The 22,845-nt window shown below is 46.0% G+C and overlaps 1 protein-coding gene across 3 annotated transcripts in view; it reads right to left on the reverse strand.

The window, feature by feature from the left end:
- The window catches only part of LOC129869415 (insulin receptor-like), a 208,586-nt gene that overhangs the window by 61,345 nt on the left and 124,396 nt on the right, over window positions 1-22,845 (reverse strand). For 2 of the 3 annotated variants that reach the window (XM_055943809.1, XM_055943808.1), the window contains exon 3: window positions 16,419-16,743. In XM_055943809.1, the coding sequence (XP_055799784.1) occupies window positions 16,419-16,743 (325 nt within the window). Of the gene's footprint in view, window positions 1-16,259; window positions 16,297-16,418; window positions 16,744-22,845 lie in introns of those variants that run through there. The other variant, XM_055943810.1, reaches the window with a different exon arrangement.

A 22,845-nucleotide genomic window follows, 5' to 3' on the forward strand; every position in this document is an offset into this window, starting at 1 on the left:
TGCAGGAACAGGGTTTGGAGAGCCCGTGGCATACAGAGTACTGGGTAGCTGCAGGAACAGGGTTTGGAGAGCCCATGGCATACAGAGTAAGCTGCAGGAACAGGGTTTGGAGAGCCCGTGGCATACAGAGTACTGGGTAGCTGCAGGAACAGGGTTTGGAGAGCCTGTGGCATACAGAGTACTGGGTAGCTGCAGGAACCGGGTTTGGAGAGCCCATGGCATACAGAGTACTGGGTAGCTGCAGGAACAGGGTTTGGAGAGCCCATGGCATACAGAGTACAGGGTAAGCTGCAGGAACAGGGTTTGGAGAGCCCGTGGCATACAGAGTACTGGGTAGCTGCAGGAACAGGGTTTGGAGAGCCCGTGGCATACAGAGTACTGGGTAAGCTGCAGGAACAGGGTTTGGAGAGCCCGTGGCATACAGAGTACTGGGTAGCTGCAGGAACAGGGTTTGGAGAGCCCGTGGCATACAGAGTACTGGGTAGCTGCAGGAACAGGGTAGGAGAGCCCGTGGCATAAAGAGTACTGGGTAGCTGCAGGAACAGGGTTTGGAGAGTCCATGGCATACAGAGTACTGGGTTAGCTGCAGGAACAGGGTTTGGAGAGCCCGTGGCATACAGAGTACTGGGTAGCTGCAGGAACAGGGTTTGGAGAGCCCATGGCATACAGAGTACTGGGTAGCTGCAGGAACAGGGTTTGGAGAGCCCGTGGCATACAGAGTACTGGGTAGCTGCAGGAACATGGGTTGGAGAGCTCACGGCATACAGAGTACAGGGTAGCTGCAGGAACAGGGTTTGGAGAGCCCGTGGCATACAGAGTACTGGGTAGCTGCAGGAACAGGGTAGGAGAGCCCGTGGCATAAAGAGTACTGGGTAGCTGCAGGAACAGGGTTTGGAGAGCCCGTGGCATACAGAGTACTGGGTAGCTGCAGGAACAGGGTTTGGAGAGCCCATGGCATATAGAGTACTGGGTAGCTGCAGGAACAGGGTTTGGAGAGCCCGTGGCATACAGAGTACTGGGTAGCTGCAGGAACAGGTTTTGGAGAGCCCATGGCATACAGAGTACTGGGTAGCTGCAGGAACAGGGTTTGGAGAGCCCGTGGTATACAGAGTTTGGGTCGGAATATAACCTGTTGCGCTGCGAGAGGCTGCACGCTCCTGAAACAGTGGTTGACGTGTGGGCGTGAAATAACCGGCGTAGCCTACGAGGCACGAGTGGAAAAAAACTAACCAGTAGCCTCCATTCGCTATTCCGAGTGCATAAGGATGACAGGTCTGCCTCTTGTTCCTGCTCATTTGATAAAACGGAACATTCTAAATCTAAATAAGTGTTACATATTTTAGTAAAGACAAGATGAAATAGTCTGATGGGTGAAAATATGATCACTTGAGAGTACAGCGTGTGCAGACTGAGAACAAGGAACAGACAGCGAGCTTTTTTTTTACAACTTTCTCACATCATCAATATTCTATAGTCGCCTCATGCAGCCTGTATATGTTTCGATTTGTAAGACAATCTAAAAGTTTGTATCATTCACTACTAAAGTTGCCAAATAAGTTTAAATCTAGCTTATAGGACCTGTTTCAAATGATCACTTTTACTCTCAACATAACCACTTCATATGCACATTCACTCTAGAATGGGAAAAAATATCCTTTCTATTTTATTCAGCTAAGTTCAATTATATTCTTCTTAGTATAAAATCATAATATAAAATAATGTCAGGGGACTTATAATAAGCATATCTTGTCCGCTAAAATGAACAAGCCTAAAGCCTATAGCATGGAGCATAGCCAGATAACATGCTGTATAGCCAGATAACATGCTGTATAGCCAGATAACATGCTGTATAGCCAGATAACATGCTGTATAGCCAGATAACATGCTGTATAGCCAGGTAACATGCTGTATAGCCAGGTAACATGCTGTATAGCCAGATAACATGCTGTATAGCCAGATAACATGCTGTATAGCCAGGTAACATGCTGTATAGCCAGATAACATGCTGTATAGCCAGATAACATGCTGTATAGCCAGATAACATGCTGTATAGCCAGATAACATGCTGTATAGCCAGGTAACATGCTGTATAGCCAGGTAACATGCTGTATAGCCAGATAACATGCTGTATAGCCAGATAACATGCTGTATAACCAGATAACATGCTGTATAGCCAGGTAACATGCTGTATAGCCAGGTAACATGCTGTATAGCCAGGTAACATGCTGTATAGCCAGGTAACATGCTGTATAGCCAGGTAACATGATGTATAGCCAGGTAACATGCTGTATAACCAGATAACATGCTGTATAGCCAGGTAACATGCTGTATAGCCAGGTAACATGCTGTATAGCCAGGTAACATGCTGTATAGCCAGGTAACATGCTGTATAGCCAGGTAACATGATGTATAGCCAGGTAACATGCTGTATAGCCAGGTAACATGCTGTATAGCCAGGTAACATGCTGTATAGCCAGATAACATGCTGTATAGCCAGATAACATGCTGTATAGCCAGATAACATGCTGTATAGCCAGGTAACATGCTGTATAGCCAGATAACATGCTGTATAGCCAGATAACATGCTGTATAGCCAGGTAACATGCTGTATAGCCAGATAACATGCTGTATAGCCAGATAACATGCTGTATAGCCAGATAACATGCTGTATAGCCAGATAACATGCTGTATAGCCAGATAACATGCTGTATAGCCAGGTAACATGCTGTATAGCCAGATAACATGCTGTATAGCCAGATAACATGCTGTATAGCCAGATAACATGCTGTATAGCCAGATAACATGCTGTATAGCCAGGTAACATGCTGTATAGCCAGGTAACATGCTGTATAGCCAGATAACATGCTGTATAGCCAGGTAACATGCTGTATAGCCAACTCATATTCTGTTCTTCTGAAATACATTTTCCTTCATATCATGTTTCTTTAGACCTGCCTAAAACATAACGTTTATTTATTATCCTTCTTTAAAATGTAGATGTTTCAAAAAGGTGTGCATCAGCGGCGTGGAGGCCTGGAGATGCTCAACGTGTTTATGTTAATCAACGGTGAATTACCGTGAGGCGGTTTGCTTTTGCATGACAATAACCGGATGTCATGACCGTCACAGCCCTACCCAGAGGAACTTATTATCCATTCAAAGTAAACATGGGCCAGTCCTCCAGACAGACCAAGCAGCTTGGGAGACGGCTCCTCAGCTCATTGATCAGGTCTGAAAGGGTCTTTCAACCAGGACCACAGCAGCGTGTGGATCACCTGTTGCTAGGGAACGCCAACTACAGTCCCAACTGTCTGTGAACAGAGTTTTATTCACAACAAACGTGAACAAAGAAATAAAAACAGAAGAGATTAAACTTTTATGGGTCTGATTCCTTTGAAGCCATGGAATAATAACAGGGGATTTAGACGATCAGTTTCCACAGTACGATCCCCAAGTACAGTTAACCCAATTATGGGAATAATTCCTTTTGATGTTTAACACCTATAAAAACAACACCTTGAAATAGAATGAAACATATTGAATGAGTGCAGATCCAGGGATTTGTATAATTCTCTAAATTAATTTGATAATACATTAAATGAAGCCATAGGCTTATGGGGGAATTAGATGATGTAAATGGCCCTCATCTGCAGTAGCTAGCTGGGGGACCCGGGAGACTCTCCTTCCTCGTTAGTTTAGAGTTGAAACACAGAGTCAACACAACATGGCTGGAGTACTAACTTCCTGTCCGACCGCTCCCCAAGTATAATAAACCCAATTATGAGAATAATTCATTCTGATGTTTAAACACCTTGAAATAGAATGAAAAATATTGAATGAGTGCAGATCCAGGGTCTCTCTCTCTCTCAGAAACAAAGGACAGAGAAATACTGGAAGCGAGTGAGGACAGAGAAAGACAGGGAGCAAGTGAGAAGGGGAGAGAGACAGGAAGCGAGTGAGAAGGGGAGAGAGACAGGAAGCGAGTGAGAAGGGGAGAGAGGAAGAAAGGGAGTGTGTACGAAAGGGAGAGAGAGTGTGTGAGTGACAAGAAAAACGAAAGGGAGTGGGAGAGAAACAGGAAGTGGTTACCTAGTGGAAGTGTTTGTGGTAGGGCTCAGTGAGTGTCTTCCTGTCTTCTCCTCTGATACAAAGAGCTGATCTGCCGAGCTCTGATAGCGTTGCCTTTCAGGAATTCATTCACAAAAACAGCCGCCGCAGAGCAGCCAGGGACCGAGTAAAAAGGGACTCTCCAGTTCATTCACAAATGAGTACTCGTTAAAAAAAAAATGTTATCCCCTCTAAAAGAACATAATCCCGCTTCCAGTCTTGGCATCCCCTCCACATGTACTGTATCTGTTTTAGACATGAACTAAAAGGCCCTCGTCCACCCACGCTCTAGTCTACAGCGCTCACACACCTGTGTCCACCCACGCTCTAGTCTACAGCGCTCACACACCTGTGTCCACCCACGTCCTAGTCTACAGCGCTCACACCTCAGTGTCAACCCACGCTCTAGTCTACAGCGCTCACACCTTAGTCTACAGCGCTCACACCTCAGTGTCGACCCACGCTCTAGTCTACAGCGCTCACACACCTCAGTGTCCACCCACGTTCTAGTCTACAGCGCTCACACCTCAGTGTCAACCCACGCTCTAGTCTACAGCGCTCACACCTCAGTGTCAACCCACGCTCTAGTCTACAGCGCTCACACCTTAGTCTACAGCGCTCACACCTCAGTGTCAACCCACGCTCTAGTCTACAGCGCTCACACACCTCAGTGTCCACCCACGTTCTAGTCTACAGCGCTCACACCTCAGTGTCAACCCACGCTCTAGTCTACAGCGCTCACACCTTAGTCTACAGCGCTCACACCTCAGTGTCAACCCACGCTCTAGTCTACAGCGCTCACACCTCAGTCTACAGCGCTCACACCTCAGTGTCAACCCACGCTCTAGTCTACAGCGCTCACACCTCAGTGTCAACCCACGCTCTAGTCTACAGCGCTCACACCTTAGTCTACAGCGCTCACACCTCAGTGTCGACCCATGCTCTAGTCTACAGCGCTCACACACCTCAGTGTCCACCCACGTTCTAGTCTACAGCGCTCACACCTCAGTGTCAACCCACGCTCTAGTCTACAGCGCTCACACCTTAGTCTACAGCGCTCACACCTCAGTGTCAACCCACGCTCTAGTCTACAGCGCTCACACCTCAGTGTCAACCCACGCTCTAGTCTACAGCGCTCACACCTTAGTCTACAGCGCTCACACCTCAGTGTCGACCCATGCTCTAGTCTACAGCGCTCACACCTCAGTGTCGACCCATGCTCTAGTCTACAGCGCTCACACCTCAGTGTCAACCCACGCTCTAGTCTACAGCGCTCACACCTCAGTGTCCACCCAAGATCTAGTCTACAGCGCTCACACCTCAGTGTCGGTGGGTGTTGTAGGGGGGGGTGCTGAGAGGGGTGACGGTGGGGATTGTAGGGGGGGAGGGGGCTGAGAGGGGAGACGGTGGGTGTTGTGGGGGGGGGGGGGGCTGAGAGGGGAGACGGTGGGTGTTGTGGGGGGGGCTGAGAGGGGAGACGGTGGGGGTTGTAGGGGGGGCTGAGAGGGGAGACGGTGGGGGTTGTGGGGGGGCTGAGAGGGGAGACGGTGGGGGTTGTGGGGGGGCTGAGAGGGGAGACGGTGGGTGTTGTGGGGGGAGGGGGCTGAGAGTGGAGACGGTGGGTGTTGTAGGGGGGAGGGGGCTGAGAGGGGAGACGGTGGGTGTTGTAGGGGGGGCTGAGAGGGGAGACGGTGGGTGTTGTAGGGGGGGGGCTGAGAGGGGAGACGGTGGGTGTTGTAGGGGGGGGGGCTGAGAGGGGAGGGGGGGGTGTTGTAGGGGGGGGGGGGGCTGAGAGGGGAGACGGTGGGTGTTGTGGGGGGGGCTGAGAGGGGAGACGGTGGGTGTTGTGGGGGGGGCTGAGAGGGGAGACGGTGGGTGTTGTGGGGGGGGCTGAGAGGGGAGACGGTGGGTGTTGTGTGGGGGGCTGAGAGGGGAGACGGTGGGTGTTGTAAGGGGGGACTGAGAGGGGAGACGGTGGGGGTTGTGGGGGGGGCTGAGAGGGGAGACGGTGGGTGTTGTAAGGGGGGACTGAGAGGGGAGACGGTGGGTGTTGTAAGGGGGGACTGAGAGGGGAGACGGTGGGGGTTGTGGGGGGGGCTGAGAGGGGAGACGGTGGGTGTTGTAAGGGGGGACTGAGAGGGGAGACAGTGGGGGTTGTAGGGGGGGCTGAGAGGGGAGACGGTGGGGCCGTATTATAGAACAAGACTTATTGTTGCATGACTGACAAACTGACTAACTTCCTCAGGCAGACCATTCCGAGGTGGCTTCCGCGAGAAAAACAAGTGAATTACGTCAAAACATAAACACACCCAGGAGAGAGCGACGGGGTAAGAGAGGGAGAGTTCCAGAACTCCACATCAGGATTCCAAAACTCAACAACGGGGAAGACGATGGCATCAAACAGCACCCTTAACAGTCACCTATTTAAAAGCAGTCCTGAGTCCACAGCTGGCAGACAAAGCAGACTATAGATCCCATGAGGTGCTAGTTTAGCAGCATGGATTACCGTTCTCTGGCGACCTAATTCTGTTTATGACAGCGTTAATATTCCCAGTATCTGAAGCCTGTACAGAGTCTATAGAAAAGTCAACACCCCCCTTGGATTTCTTAACATTATTATGTTAAAGTGGGATTAAAATTGATTTAATTGTCATTTTATGTCAACGATCTACACAAAATACTCTTATGTCAGAGAAAAAAAAAAATATATACATATATACACATTCTATTGGGTTATTGACTGTACGTTTGTTTATGTGTAACTCAGTGTTGTTGTTTGCGTTGCACTGCATTGCTTTATCTTGGGCAGGTCGCAGTTGTAAATGAGAACTTGTTCTCAACTGGTTAAATAAATAAAAATAAAAAGATTTGGCCTTGTGTTTTAGGTTATTGTCCTGCTGAAAGGTGAATTCATCTCCCAGTGTCTGGTGGAAAGCAGACTGAAGCAGGTTTTACTCTAGGATTTTGCCTTTGCTTAGTTCCATCCCGTTTTGTTCATCCTGAAAAACTCCCCAGTCTTTGCCGATATCAAGCGTACCCATACCATGATGCAGCCACCTCCATGCTTGAAAATAAGGAGGCAGTTACTTACTGATGTGTTGTCCCAAACATATGACTTTGCAATTAGGCCAAAAAGTGTATTCCTTTGACATGTTTTTTCTCTCTCAGTATTACTTTAGTGCCTTGTTGCATACTTTCGGTATATTTAAAAATCACCAATGGCCTCTTAGTGACATCCCTAAGCAGTTTCCTTCGTGTCCTGCAGCTCAGTTCAGACGGACAACTGCATCTTTGACGTGTCTGGGTGGTTTAATACATGATTTGTTAGCCACATTTGACTCAAACTAATTTAGGCTTGCCTAAATAAAAGGGGTGAATACTTATGCAGCGAGTATATTGGAGTTATTTCGTTTTTATTAATTGAAACAAATTTGTATACTTTTATTTTCATTTAGACATTATGTAACATTTTGTAGATCAATATATATATATATATTTTAATTAAATCTATTTCAATCCCACTGATGTGAAATGTGAAACAAGTTCAAGGGGTATACACTTTCAGTAGGCATTGTATGTGCTAGCCAGCCTGTGCTAGACAACGTGTGCTAGCCCCCCTCCTGCTTGTGCTAGCCAGCGTGTGCTAGCCAGCGTGTGCTAGCTGAAGTTGGAGACTTATATCACCCTCAATAACTTCAAGCATCAGCTTACTACTAGCTGCAGCTGTACACAGCCCATCTGTAAATAGCCCATCCAATCTACCTACCTCATCCCCATATTGTTTTTATTTACTTTTTTGCTCTTTTGCACACCAGTATTTCTACTTGCACATCATCATCTGCACATCTATCACTCTAGTGTTAATTTGCTAAATTGTAATTACTTCACTAATATGGCCTATTTCTTGTCTTACCTCCTAACGCCATTTGCACACACTGTATTGACCTTTTCAACTGTGTTATTGACTGTACGTTTGTTAATTCCATTATTGTTTGTGTCGCACTGCTTTGCTTTATCTTGGCCAGGTTGTAGTTGTAAATGAGAACTTGTTCTCAACTAGCCTACCTGGTTAAATAAAGGTGAAAAAATATATAAATAAAAAACTCCTGCGTGTGCTAGCCAGTGTGTGCTAATCCCCCTCCTGTATGTGCTAGCCAGCGTGTGCTAGCCCCCCTCCTGTATGTGCTAGCCAGCGTGTGCTAGCCCCCCTCCTGTATGTGCTAACCAGCGTGTGCTTGCAATCATGTGCTAGCCAGCGTGTGCTAGCCTCCCTCCTGTATGTGCTAACCAGCGTGTGCTAGCCCCCCTCCTGTATGTGCTAGCCAGCGTGTGCTAATCCCCCTCCTGTATGTGCTAGCCAGCGTGTGCTAATCCCCCTCCTGTATGTGGTAGCCAGCGTGTGCTAGCCCCCCTCCTGTATGTGCTAGCCAGCGTGTGCTAATCCCCCTCCTGTATGTGCTAACCAGCGTGTACTAATCCCCCTCCTGTATGTGCTAACCAGCGTGTGCTAATCCCCCTCCTGTACGTGCTAGCCAGCGTGTGCTAATCCCCCTCCTGTACGTGCTAACCAGCGTGTGCTAATCCCCCTCCTGTAAGTGCTAACCAGCGTGTGCTAATATTCCTCCTGTATGTGCTAACCAGCGTGTGCTAATCCCCTTCCTGTATATGCTAGCCAGCGTGTGCTAGCCCCCCTCCTGTATGTGCTAGCCAGCGTGTGCATGCCCCCCTCCTGTATGTGCTAGCCAGCGTGTGCATGCCCCCGTCCTGTATGTGCTAGCCAACGTGTGCTAGCCCCCCTCCTGTATGTGCTAGCCAACGTGTGCTAGCCCCCCTCCTGTATGTGCCCCCTCCTGTATGTGCTAACCAGCGTGTGCTAATCCCCCTCCTGTATGTGCTAACCAGCGTGTGCTAATCCCCTTCCTGTATGTGCTAGCCAGCGTGTGCTAGCCTCCCTCCTGTATGTGCTAGCCAGCGTGTGCTAGCCCCCCTCCTTTATGTGCTAACCAGCGTGTGCTAATCCCCCTCCTGTATGTGCTAACCAGCGTGTGCTAATCCCCTTCCTGTATATGCTAGCCAGCGTGTGCTAGCCCCCCTCCTGTATGTCCTAGCCAGCGTGTGCTAGCCCCCCTCCTGTATGTGCTAGCCAGCGTGTGCTAGCCCCCCTCCTGTATGTGCTAGCCAGCGTGTGCTAATCCCCCTCCTGTATGTGCTAGCCAGCGTGTGCTAATCCCCCTCCTGTATGTGCTAACCAGCGTGTGCTAATCCCCCTCCTGTATGTGCTAACCAGCGTGTGCTAATCCCCTTCCTGTATATGCTAGCCAGCGTGTGCTAATCCCCCTCCTGTATGTGCTAGCCAGCGTGTGCTAGCCCCCCTCCTGTATGTGCTAACCAGCGTGTGCTAGCCCCCCTCCTGTATGTGCTAACCAGCGTGTGCTAGCCCCCCTCCTGTATGTGCTAACCAGCGTGTGCTAGCCCCCCTCCTGTATGTGCTAACCAGCGTGTGCTTGCAATCATGTGCTAGCCAGCGTGTGCTAGCCCCCCTCCTGTATGTGCTAACCAGCGTGTGCTAATCTCCCTCCTGTATGTGCTAGCCAGCATGTGTTAACCCCCTTTTCCCCTTCCGTTCCACGCCTCCCCAAACACCCAAAAGTTCAGATGCCACTCAACAGTGGTTGAGAATCAGAGCTTGGCCTGGGGTCACGGTACACTGGATGAGTCATGTCACCTAGTTCCTTTCATATTGAACTAAATTATGCTAAATTAGAGGTTACATTTTATCAAAAGGTTCTAATACTTTACAACAAATCTGACAAAATAGACTTGATTTTCCGCTGACTTAAAATTTGTCCCAGTGGAAAAACTCTATAATGATCAGGGAAAGATTTTTTTTTTTCCTCACATGGAAAATCATAAATATATAAATTAACTTTTCTATCTTAATGCTCTGCAGTATAGAAAGAAAAAATGTTAAAGTAGTTGTATTGAAGAAAACACTCTCTGATCCATCTCACGGTGACCTTAAGTCCGATAGGAAAAACACCACTTCCTGGGGCCTGCCTGTCCTGAGCCTCATGGGGAAATCTTTTAGGATGCAGCTTTCAAAAAGAGAGAGTTTGTTTTGGGCTGCAGCCCTGAAAACCAATGCACGTTGAAGACTGACTTGGGACCGCTGCAGTGCCTTCAGTGTTTCAAGGAATGATGAGCAAATTCTTATTTCGTGCTTGAAGTCATGGATATTAAGGTGGAAAGGCGGAACGAACGCCACGGAAATGTCTAGAAAGCAGAGCGGCCTAACAGCTGTGCTGGCGGTTGGTTAAGAGAGAGGGAGAGATAGGATTGCACAGGAATTCCTCTGTCATTTACATTACATTTGAGTCATTTAGCAGACGCTCCTTTCCAATTACTTACAGGAGCAATTGGGGTTAATTGCCTTGCTCAAGTGTACATCGACAGATTTTTCACCAAGTCAGCTTTGGGATTCAAACCAGCAACCTTTCGTTTACTGGCCCGAACACTCTTAACCGCTAGGCTACTTGCCGCACCTCATAACTCCCGATGGCTGACTTCAAGCCTAGCTCAAGAAAAGGTAGCATGTAGCAAGTGTCTCGCCATCCCAGCACTCTCTGCCCCAGCCCCCACTCCGGTCACAGCCTCTGCCCAGCCCAGTCACAGCAAGCCCCTTGAGGCTCAGCGCCCCGGTCACAGCCATGTCTGCGTGTCTGTGAGGGTGATTTGTGTGTCTGGTTACGGACACTCCCCTCACTCGGCCCAGCAGCGGAGGACTTCAACAGTCCCTGATGTCGTAACAGCTGCAGAATGGAAAGAATTATCTTGCAACTTCCTTCTCATCATACTGGATGGCATGAGACAATCTCTGAGAACGTACTGCACCTCTCTGAGAACGTACTGCACTTTGAGACTGAATTTCTCTGAGAACGTACTGCACTATGAGACTGAATCTCTTGAGAACGTACTGCACTACGAGATTGAATCTCTCTGAGAACGTACTGCACTACGAGACTGAATCTCTGAGAACGTACTGCACTACGAGACTGAATCTCTGAGAACGTACTGCACTACGAGACTGAATCTCTGAGAACGTACTGCACTACGAGACTGAATCTCTGAGAACGTACTGCACTACGAGACTGAATCTCTGAGAACGTACTGCACTACGAGACTGAATCTCTGAGAACGTACTGCACTACGAGACTGAATCTCTCTGAGAACGTACTGCACTACGAGACTGAATCTCTCTGAGAACGTACTGCACTACGAGACAGAATGAGAACGTACTGCACTACGAGACTGAATCTCTCTGAGAACGTACTGCACTATGAGACAGAATGAGAACGTACTGCACTATGAGACAGAATGAGAACGTACTTCACTACGAGACTGAATCTCTCTGAGAACGTACTGCACTATGAGACTGAATGAGAAAAGTACTGCACTATGAGACTGAATGAGAACGTACTTCACTACGAGACTGAATCTCTCTGAGAACGTACTGCACTACGAGACTGAATCTCTCTGAGAACGTACTGCACTACGAGACAGAATGAGAACCTACTGCACTATGAGACAGAATGAGAACGTACTTCACTACGAGACTGAATCTCTGAGAACGTACTGCACTACGAGACTGAATCTCTCTGAGAACGTACTGCACTATGAGACTGAATCTCTCTGAGAACGTACTGCACTATGAGACTGAATCTCTCTGAGAACGTACTGCACTATGAGACTGAATCTCTCTGAGAACGTACTGCACTATGAGACTGAATCTCTCTGAGAACGTACTGCACTATGAGACTGAATCTCTCTTGAGAACGTACTGCACTACGAGACTGAATCTCTGAGAACGTACTGCACTAGGAGACTGAATCTCTGAGAACGTACTGCACTACGAGACTGAATCTCTGAGAACGTACTGCACTACGAGACTGAATCTCTGAGAACGTACTGCACTACGAGACTGAATCTCTGAGAACGTACTGCACTATGAGACTGAATCTCTGAGAACGTACTGCACTACGAGACTGAATCTCTGAGAACGTACTGCACTACGAGACTGAATCTCTGAGAACGTACTGCACTACGAGACTGAATCTCTGAGAACGTACTGCACTACGAGACTGAATCTCTGAGAACGTACTGCACTACGAGACTGAATCTCTGAGAACGTACTGCACTACGAGACTGAATCTCTCTGAGAACGTACTGCACTATGAGACTGAATCTCTCTGAGAACGTACTGCACTATGAGACTGAATCTCTCTTGAGAACGTACTGCACTATGAGACTGAATCTCTCTGAGAACGTACTGCACTATGATACAGAATGAGAACGTACTGCACTACGAGACTGAATCTCTCTGAGAACGTACTGCACTACGAGACTGAATCTCTCTGAGAACGTACTGCACTACGAGACTGAATCTCTCTGAGAACGTACTGCACTACGAGACTGAATCTCTCTGAGAACGTACTGCACTACGAGACAGAATGAGAACGTACTGCACTACGAGACTGAATCTCTCTGAGAACGTGCTGCACTATGAGACTGAATCTCTCTTGAGAACGTACTGCACTATGAGACTGAATCTCTCTGAGAACGTACTGCACTATGAGACTGAATCTCTCTTGAGAACGTACTGCACTATGAGACTGAATCTCTCTGAGAACGTACTGCACTATGATACAGAATGAGAACGTACTGCACTACGAGACTGAATCTCTCTGAGAACGTACTGCACTATGAGACTGAATCTCTGAGAACGTACTGCACTACGAGACTGAATCTCTCTGAGAACGTACTGCACTACGAGACTGAATCTCTCTGAGAACGTACTGCACTACGAGACAGAATGAGAACGTACTGCACTACGAGACTGAATCTCTCTGAGAACGTACTGCACTATGAGACAGAATGAGAACGTACTGCACTATGAGACAGAATGAGAACGTACTTCACTACGAGACTGAATCTCTGAGAACGTACTGCACTACGAGACTGAATCTCTCTGAGAACGTACTGCACTATGAGACTGAATGAGAAAAGTACTGCACTATGAGACTGAATGAGAACGTACTTCACTACGAGACTGAATCTCTCTGAGAACGTACTACACTACGAGACTGAATCTCTCTGAGAACGTACTGCACTACGAGACAGAATGAGAACGTACTGCACTATGAGACAGAATGAGAACGTACTTCACTACGAGACTGAATCTCTGAGAACGTACTGCACTACGAGACTGAATCTCTCTGAGAACGTACTGCACTACGAGACTGAATCTCTCTGAGAACGTACTGCACTATGAGACTGAATCTCTCTGAGAACGTACTGCACTATGAGACTGAATCTCTCTGAGAACGTACTGCACTACGAGACTGAATCTCTGAGAACGTACTGCACTATGAGACTGAATCTCTCTTGAGAACGTACTGCACTATGAGACTGAATCTCTCTGAGAACGTACTGCACTATGAGACAGAATGAGAACGTACTGCACTATGAGACAGAATGAGAACGTACTGCACTACGAGACAGAATGAGAACGTACTGCACTACGAGACTGAATCTCTCTGAGAACGTACTGCACTATGAGACAGAATGAGAACGTACTTCACTACGAGACTGAATCTCTCTGAGAACGTACTGCACTATGAGACTGAATGAGAAAAGTACTGCACTATGAGACTGAATGAGAACGTACTTCACTACGAGACTGAATCTCTCTGAGAACGTACTGCACTACGAGACTGAATCTCTCTGAGAACGTACTGCACTACGAGACAGAATGAGAACCTACTGCACTATGAGACAGAATGAGAACGTACTTCACTACGAGACTGAATCTCTGAGAACGTACTGCACTACGAGACTGAATCTCTCTGAGAACGTACTGCACTATGAGACTGAATGAGAAAAGTACTGCACTATGAGACTGAATGAGAACGTACTTCACTACGAGACTGAATCTTTCTGAGAACGTACTACACTACGAGACTGAATCTCTCTGAGAACGTACTGCACTACGAGACTGAATCTCTCTGAGAACGTACTGCACTACGAGACAGAATGAGAACCTACTGCACTATGAGACAGAATGAGAACGTACTTCACTACGAGACTGAATCTCTGAGAACGTACTGCACTACGAGACTGAATCTCTCTGAGAACGTACTACACTACGAGACTGAATCTCTGAGAACGTACTGCACTATGAGACTGAATCTCTCTTGAGAACGTACTGCACTATGAGACTGAATCTCTCTGAGAACGTACTGCACTATGAGACAGAATGAGACCGTACTGCACTATGAGACAGAATGAGAACGTACTTCACTACGAGACTGAATCTCTGAGAACGTACTGCACTACGAGACTGAATCTCTCTGAGAACGTACTGCACTATGAGACTGAATGAGAAAAGTACTGCACTATGAGACTGAATGAGAACGTACTTCACTACGAGACTGAATCTCTCTGAGAACGTACTACACTACGAGACTGAATCTCTCTGAGAACGTACTGCACTACGAGACAGAATGAGAACCTACTGCACTATGAGACAGAATGAGAACGTACTTCACTACGAGACTGAATCTCTGAGAACGTACTGCACTACGAGACTGAATCTCTCTGAGAACGTACTGCACTATGAGACTGAATCTCTCTGAGAACGTACTGCACTATGAGACTGAATCTCTCTGAGAACGTACTGCACTATGAGACTGAATCTCTCTTGAGAACGTACTGCACTACGAGACTGAATCTCTGAGAACGTACTGCACTATGAGACTGAATCTCTCTTGAAAACGTACTGCACTATGAGACTGAATCTCTCTGAGAACGTACTGCACTATGAGACAGAATGAGAACGTACTGCACTATGAGACTGAATGAGAACGTACTTCACTACGAGACTGAATCTCTGAGAACGTACTGCACTACGAGACTGAATCTCTCTGAGAACGTACTGCACTATGAGACTGAATGAGAACGTACTTCACTACGAGACTGAATCTCTCTGAGAACGTACTACACTACGAGACTGAATCTCTCTGAGAACGTACTGCACTATGAGACTGAATCTCTCTGAGAACGTACTGCACTACGAGACTGAATCTCGTCGGGGAACGTACTGCACTACGAGACTGAATCTCGTTGGTCTCACAAGTGACCCCTTGTGAGACCATATGCTGACACATGCACATTTGTGGCCTGCTGGAGGTCATTTTGCAGGGCTCTGGCAGTGCACCTCCTTGCAGGCGGAGGTAGCGGTCCTGCTGCTGGGTTGTTGCCCTCCTACGGCTTCCTCCACGTCTCCTGATGTACTGGCCTGTGTCCTGGTAGCGCCTGCATGCTCTGGACACTACGCTGACAGACACAGCAAACCTTCTTGCCACAGCTCGCATTGATGTGCCATCTTGGATGAGCTGTACTACCTGAGCCACTTGTGTGGGTTGTAGACTTCGTCTCATGCTACCACTAGAGTGAAAGCACCGCCAGCATTCAAAAGTGACCAAAACATCAGCCAGGAAGCATAGGAACAGAGAAGTGGTCTGTGGTCACCACCTGCAGAACCATTCCGTTTTTGGGGGTGTCTTGCTAATTGCCTATAATTTCCACCTTTTGTCTATTCCATTTGCACAACAGCATGTGAAATTTATTGTCAATCAGTGTTGCTTCCTAAGTGGACAGTTTGATTTCACAGAAGTGTGATTGACTTGGAGTTACATTGTGTTGTTTAAGTGTTCCCAATATTTTTTTGAGCAGTGTATATCGGAGACTTACAGAGTAGAGTTGATATGGCTGTCATGTTATATTTTGGAGACTTACAGAGTAGTGTTGATGGTGGCATATGGCTGTCATGTTATATATCGGAGACTTACAGAGTAGTGTTGATGGTGGCATATGGCTGTCATGTTATATATCGGAGACTTACAGAGTAGTATTGATATGGCTGTCATGTTATATATCGGAGACTTACAGAGTAGTGTTGATATGTCTGTCATGTTATATATCGGAGACTTACAGAGTAGTATTGATGGTGGCATATGGCTGTCATGTTACATATATCGGAGACTTATGGAGTAGAGTTGATGATATGACTGTCATGTTAAATATCTGAGACTTACCTAGTAGAGTTGATGGTGGTATATGACTGTCATGTTAAATATCTGAGACTTACGCAGTAGAGTTGATGGTGGTATATGACTGTCATGTTAAATATCTGAGACTTACGCAGTAGAGTTGATGGTGGTATATGACTGTCATGTTAAATATCGGAGACTTACCTAGTAGAGTTGATGGTGGTATATCCTGAGGGGCATTCTGGAATGCAGGCTCCGTTGTGGATGACGTATTCGTGGCAGTCGTTGCCCTTCCCGTTCTTGCACTGGTTGTGGAGGTCCTGACAGAAGGAGAGAGAGACGCAGCGCCAGCCCTTGAAGGTGTAGTATCCCTGGGGACAGCGGTCCACACAGGTGTCCTGGTGCTGGAGGTTCTGGCATGCCACACAGCGGCTGGCGTTGCCTGCCTCCGAGCAGCCTCCCAGGCACTGGTCGTGGCAGCAGTGGCCATGTTGGGTACAGGCCCGATGTTTACAGGTGGAGGGACACACTGTGGAGGGAGGGGGGAGGGGCAGGATGGGAGGAGAGCGAGAGAGAGAGAGGGATGGTAAGAATTCAAACTCAATAAAGGAAGAAACATTTGTACAATCCTAAGTGTAAAGCTGTCGGAGTTCAGTCTTGTATCCGATTGGACTGTAGATAAAACTAACATCTGGATCAAATAGGTCAGTGTGCTTCCCTTAGCCATTCAGCTTGTCATTTCACTCCTATTGGACAAATACAGCTCTGCTCTTTCATCAAACACTAGCTAGAAACAGAAACATCCGGAAACATACAGAAGCCACCAATGGATCTCAGCTAAAGTTCTAGACAGCCTTCCCAAAGTGCAGAGCGTATCTCCGGACCAGCAGCACTGCTGGGAGTCCTCCGGTCCACCGGTGTCGAACAACGGCCTGCCGTGGAGACAGACACCCCAGACGGCGACAAACCCCTCAGACGAAATGGAAACAGGCAGAACAAAGTGATGGGGATTGGACAGGCCGCTGTAGCAAAGCTCTGTGTCGTTCTGCGTGTTCGGTGAGCAGGGAAGAGCAGGGGAGAGCAGGGGTGAGCAGGGGAGATAAGGGAGCTGGCTGGGTCCAACTGTAACAATACATGGGGGCTTCTGCACGGCCGGCCATCAGCACATAAAGGACGACCGCATTCCTGCTTCTTGCTGAACTGGGCTGGCTTGACTCCCAGTAGCCTATAGCCTGGTGGGATGATCCCTTTCTAACAACGACCTAGTTCACAGTCAGAGCTCCTGCTACAGTAGCTCCTGTCCCTGGTCCCGGTCCCCAGCCACGGTATAAATAACCCACCGCAGTGCAGCCTCGGCCAGGCTCGGACACAACCAGCTCATAAACAGAGATGGTCAAAAACAACTTGGCTCACAGTTCCAACTACCACATATATAGACACGGCAGCAGGACTTTCAGATCTCTGTTAGTTACACAACTTATAGCTCCTTTACTTTAGGTTCTCTTTACGAGAGTGTCTGAGAGGATAAACATTCCACTTTACTCCAGATATCTCTAGCTTAAACTGACGGATTTTAAATCTGGATTTATGTACATTTTTATGTACATATTCTTATTCATTCCTTTACACTTGTGTGTATAAGGTAGTTGATGTGAAATTGTTAGTTTACTTGTTAGATATTACTGCATGGTCAGAACTAGAAGCACAAGCATTTCGCTACACTCACATTAACATCTGCTAACCATGTGTATGTGACAAATAAAATTTGATTTGATGTTTTTGTTGTACGTTACTTAAGATTGACGTACCAAATCGACTCTAGGAGGTTAACCCTGCTTTAGCCAATAATCTCTGGCTTTACAGTCTGGCTATGAAAATACCCTTTCTGTTACTAATTTAAATCAGAACCATGCATATTAACCCACATTCACTAATAATGACTAACTTGGATTGCAAAAATAGTTGGGAATCATGTGCCATGATTCCATGGCACATGGTTTACGAACTGATACACAAAACGATGCTGGATTGAAAACATTGTAGAATAATAGTGAAGACATCAAAAGTATGAAATAACACATGGAATCATGTAGTAACCAAGAGCGTTAACTTCTTAGTGATCCCTTCGCGTGCCAATCCCGTTTGACAACATCCAGTGAAATAGCAGCACGCCAAATTCAAAAACAGAAATACTCATAATAATAACAATTCATAAATCATACAAGTGGGTTTAAAGATGAACTTCTTGTTAATCCAGCCACAGTGTCAGATTTCAAAAAGGCTTTACGGCGAAAGCAAACCATGCGATTATCTGAGGACAGCATCCCATCAAACAAACACATGAAAAACATATTTCAACCCGCGAGGCGTGACAAAAAAGTCAGAAATAACATATTATTCATGCCTTATCTTTGAAGATCTTCTGTTGGTACTCCGATATGTCCATTAAACATCACAAACGGTCCTTTTGTTCGATAAATTCTGTTGTTGTATATCCAAAATGTCCATTTATTTGGCGCGTATGATTCAGAAAATACACCTGTTCCAACTCCCGCAACATGACTACACATTATCTAATTAGTTACCTGTAAACTTGATCCAAACATGTCAAACAACTTTCCTAATCCAACTTCAGGTATTTTTAAATGTAAATAATTGATCAAATTTAAGACAGAATAAACTGTGTTCAATACCGGAGGAAAACAAAGTGGAGCGTGCTTTCAGGTCACACGCCTCTAACAGTACACTTCACTCGACCCTCGTTCTGAACAGGGCTACTTCATTTTTCAAAGGAAAAACATCAACCAATTTCTAAAGACTGTTGACAACTAGTGAAAGCGATAGGAACTGCAAACTGCCGCCTTAGAATTCTAGATTCCCATAGAAAACCCATTGTTTGTTCCCCCCCTGGATAGTTTGTCCTCTGGGTTTCGCCTGCCAAATAAGTTTTGTTATACTCACAGACATAATTTTAACAGTTTCGGAAACTTTAGAGTGTTTTCTATCCAAATCTACCAATTATATGCATATCCTAGCTTCTGGGCCTGAGTAGCAGGCAGTTTACTTTGGGCATGCTTTTCATCCGGACGTGAAAATAGTGCCCCCAAGCCTTAAGAAGTTTTAAACAAATCAAAATATATTTTAGATTTTAGATTCTTCAAAGTTGACACCCTTTGCCTTGATGACAGCTCTGCACACTCTTGGCATCCTCTCAACCAGCTTCACCTGGAATTCTTTTCCAACAGTCTTGAAGTTGCTCCCACATATGCTGAGCAGTTGTTGGCTGCTTTTCCTTCACTCTGCGGTCCAACTCATCCCAAACCATCTCAATTGGGTTGAGGTCGGGTGATTGTCGGCATCACCCTCCTTGGTCAAATAGCCCTTAAACAGCCTGGAGGTGTGTTTTGGGTCATTGTCCTGTTGAAAAATAAATGATAGTCCCACTAAGCGCAAACCAGATGGGATTGCATATCGCTGCAGAATGGTGTGGTAACCATGCTGTTAACTGTGCCTTGAATTTGAAATAAACCACTGACAGTGTCACCAGCAAAACACCCCAACACTACCACACCCCCTCCTCCATGCTTCACGGTGGATCATCTGTTCACCTACTCTGCATTTCACAAAGAACGGCGGATGGAACCAAAAATCTCAAATTTGGACTCATCAGACCAAAGGACAGATTTCCACCGGTAGAATACGCATTGCTTGTGTTCCTTGGCTAAAGCAAGTCTCTTCTTCTTATTGGTGTCCTTTAGTAGTGGTTTCTTTGCAGCAATTCGACCATGAAGGCCTGATTCACACAGTCTCCTCTGAACAGTTGCTGTTGAGATGTGTCTGTTACTTTAACTCTTTGAAGCATTTATTTGGGCTGCAATTTCTGAGGCTGGTAACTCTAATGAACTTATCCTCTGCAGCAGAGGTCATTTTGGTCTTCCTTTCCTGTGGCGGTCCTCATGAGAGCCAGTTTCATCATAGCGCTTGATGGTTTTACAACTGAACTTGAAGTTCTTGAAATTTTCCAGATTGACTGACCATGTCTTAAAGTAATGGACTGTAGTTTATCTTTGCTTATTTGAGCTGTTCTTGCCATGATATGGACTTGGTCTTTTACCAAATAGGGCCATCTTCTGTATACCACCCCTACCTTGTCAAAACACAACTAATTGGCTCAAATGCATTAAGGAAAGAAATTCCACAAATGTACTTTTAACTAGTCACACCTGTTAATTGAAATGCATTCCAGGTGACTACCTCATGAAGCTGCTTGAGAGAATGCAAAGAAAGTGCAAAGCTGTCAAAGGCAAATGGTGGTTACTTTGAAGAACCTCAAATATAAAATAGATTTTGATTTGTTTAATCCTTTTTTGTTACTACATGATTACATATGTGTTATTTCATAGTTCTGATGTCTTCACTATTATACTACAAAGTTTAAAAAAATTGTAAAAACAAATAAAATCCCGGGCGGCGCAGTGATCTAGGGCACTTCTAGCTGTGCCACCAGAGATTCTGGGTTCGAGTCCAGGCTCTGTCGCAGCCGGGTGCGACCGGGAGGCCCATGGGGCGACGCACAATTGGCCCAGCGTCGTCCGGGTTAGGGGAGGGTTTGGCCGGCAGGGATATCCTTGTCTCAAGACGCATTCACGACTCCTGGAATGAGTAGGTGTGTCCAAACCTTTGACTGGTACTGTATGCGGGAGATACAACCATCCCAGCTCTGCAGATTTTTCTACAAAGAGACAATCATTAAATCATTTGTTTTGGCACTGTCCATATGTAGCTTGTTTTTGGTCGCAGATTCAGGAATGACAAAAGAATTGCAACATTTACCTAGAGCTAACTCTCCAAATAGCACTGCGGGGTGATTTGAAAAGTCATAATCAATCGATAATACTATAATTTAAAAAAGTATATTCTCATTGTAAATTCAAGATAAAGGTTCAGAACGTTTGTGAAACATCACAGCGCAGTTGAAAAATATATGGCAAATAGATGGAATATGGCAACTAGATGGAATATGGCAACTAGATGGAATATGGCAAATAGATGGAATATGGCAAATAGATGGAATATGGCAAATAGATGGAATATGGCAAATAGATGGAATATGGCAAATAGATGGAATATGGCGAATAGATGGAATATGGCGAATAGATGGAAGGGAGGGGGTGTTGCTGAAGGACGGGACTAAAAAAACAAACAAAAAATTATAAATATTCTAAAATATACTGTGTCCGTAAAATGCATATAGTGTGTATAAGCTGGAAGTAGAAGCCAAAGTGTTGTTATCTATTAGTTTACTCCAATTAGGGGAGGGTTAGGGAAAATAATAAAAGGAAAATATTTACAAAAATATTTACAAAAATAAAGACTAACTTCTTGCAGCAGAAATTATAGACAATTAACAGGGTCTTATAAACAATCTCTCAAGCACAAACCCACAAGCTCGTGAGCAGCCAGCTAATCTTTACGTTTTAAATGTAGTCAATTTGATCTATTTACTAGCTAGAATAGTTTAATTGTTATGAACACAACCCTCCGTCCGTCTCCAACGGTTTGAACAGCACGCTAGTGTGTCCACTTTGTTCGGATGTTGAAATCAAGTGGCCTACCTTATTTCTCAGAATGAGAACGAGTTTCCTTTTCCTTTTATAGGCCTACTTGTGTTTTATGCTTATTGCACATGTATAAAACACAGACTAGAAAAGTATTTGGCTAAAATGCTACTAGCGTCGCATGGCACCGCAACGCCGTCGGGGACAAACTGACGTAGGAGAAAATGTACAAGATTATGTTATAATACTGTTTATGCATCGAAGAGCTTCGACGAGTACTCTCTCATCAGTGACTATGGGACCGAGTTGGGCCTCTGGGCTTGAGCTGACAGTTGACTTAGTGATAAAACATAAAAAAGACGGCATTCCATAGACTAGACGTGGTGGGTGTGACCCGAAATAGAGATAGCCTGGAGGAGTAGAACAAAAATCCTTATTGTTTCTAATGATTCTTGCATCTGGGAAACTAAGCGGGGGGGTTGGGGGTTAAAACAACACCAGGTGGAAATAACTACAAGATGAACCCGAGGTGACTTATGATGCCCCCCAATCTACATGGGAGGGGTGGAACCAGCCATGAAGAAGCATTTTTTCATCTACTATATAAGAACTCTGCATTGTCTGTAAGATTACACTCTCGGCAACACATACAAGAGTGTAGGGTGGACAGTTTCATTATTGCAATAATTCAATCGATAATAAATAAAAGATGATTGTTTTGAAGAAATGACAATGGTGTCTCTCACTTGATTCGAATATTCCACGACACTGAGCATCCAATTTTCCAGAATGAATATTCATTAACACTCCCATTTTTAGTAGTGTTTGCTCTGCGCGCAATTTGAGAAGTTGAGACATAAAAAGGGTTGAAAAGTGAACTTCTTATCTATTACAGTAAAATAATGTCCTAATGTGGGTTTGGTTTCCATATGAACCATTTTGACCCAACCTCAAATAAAGAGTTGAAACCGCTTGTCAGATAGGAGGAAGTGATATCTCATCTTTGTTGTTGTGAGTAGCAGGGGGAGGCGGCGTGGTGTGTGGCATGGCGTGTGGCGTGGAGGGGAGGGGCA

Source organism: Salvelinus fontinalis, chromosome 14 (genome assembly GCF_029448725.1).
Source record: "Salvelinus fontinalis isolate EN_2023a chromosome 14, ASM2944872v1, whole genome shotgun sequence".
NCBI lineage: Eukaryota > Metazoa > Chordata > Actinopteri > Salmoniformes > Salmonidae > Salvelinus > Salvelinus fontinalis.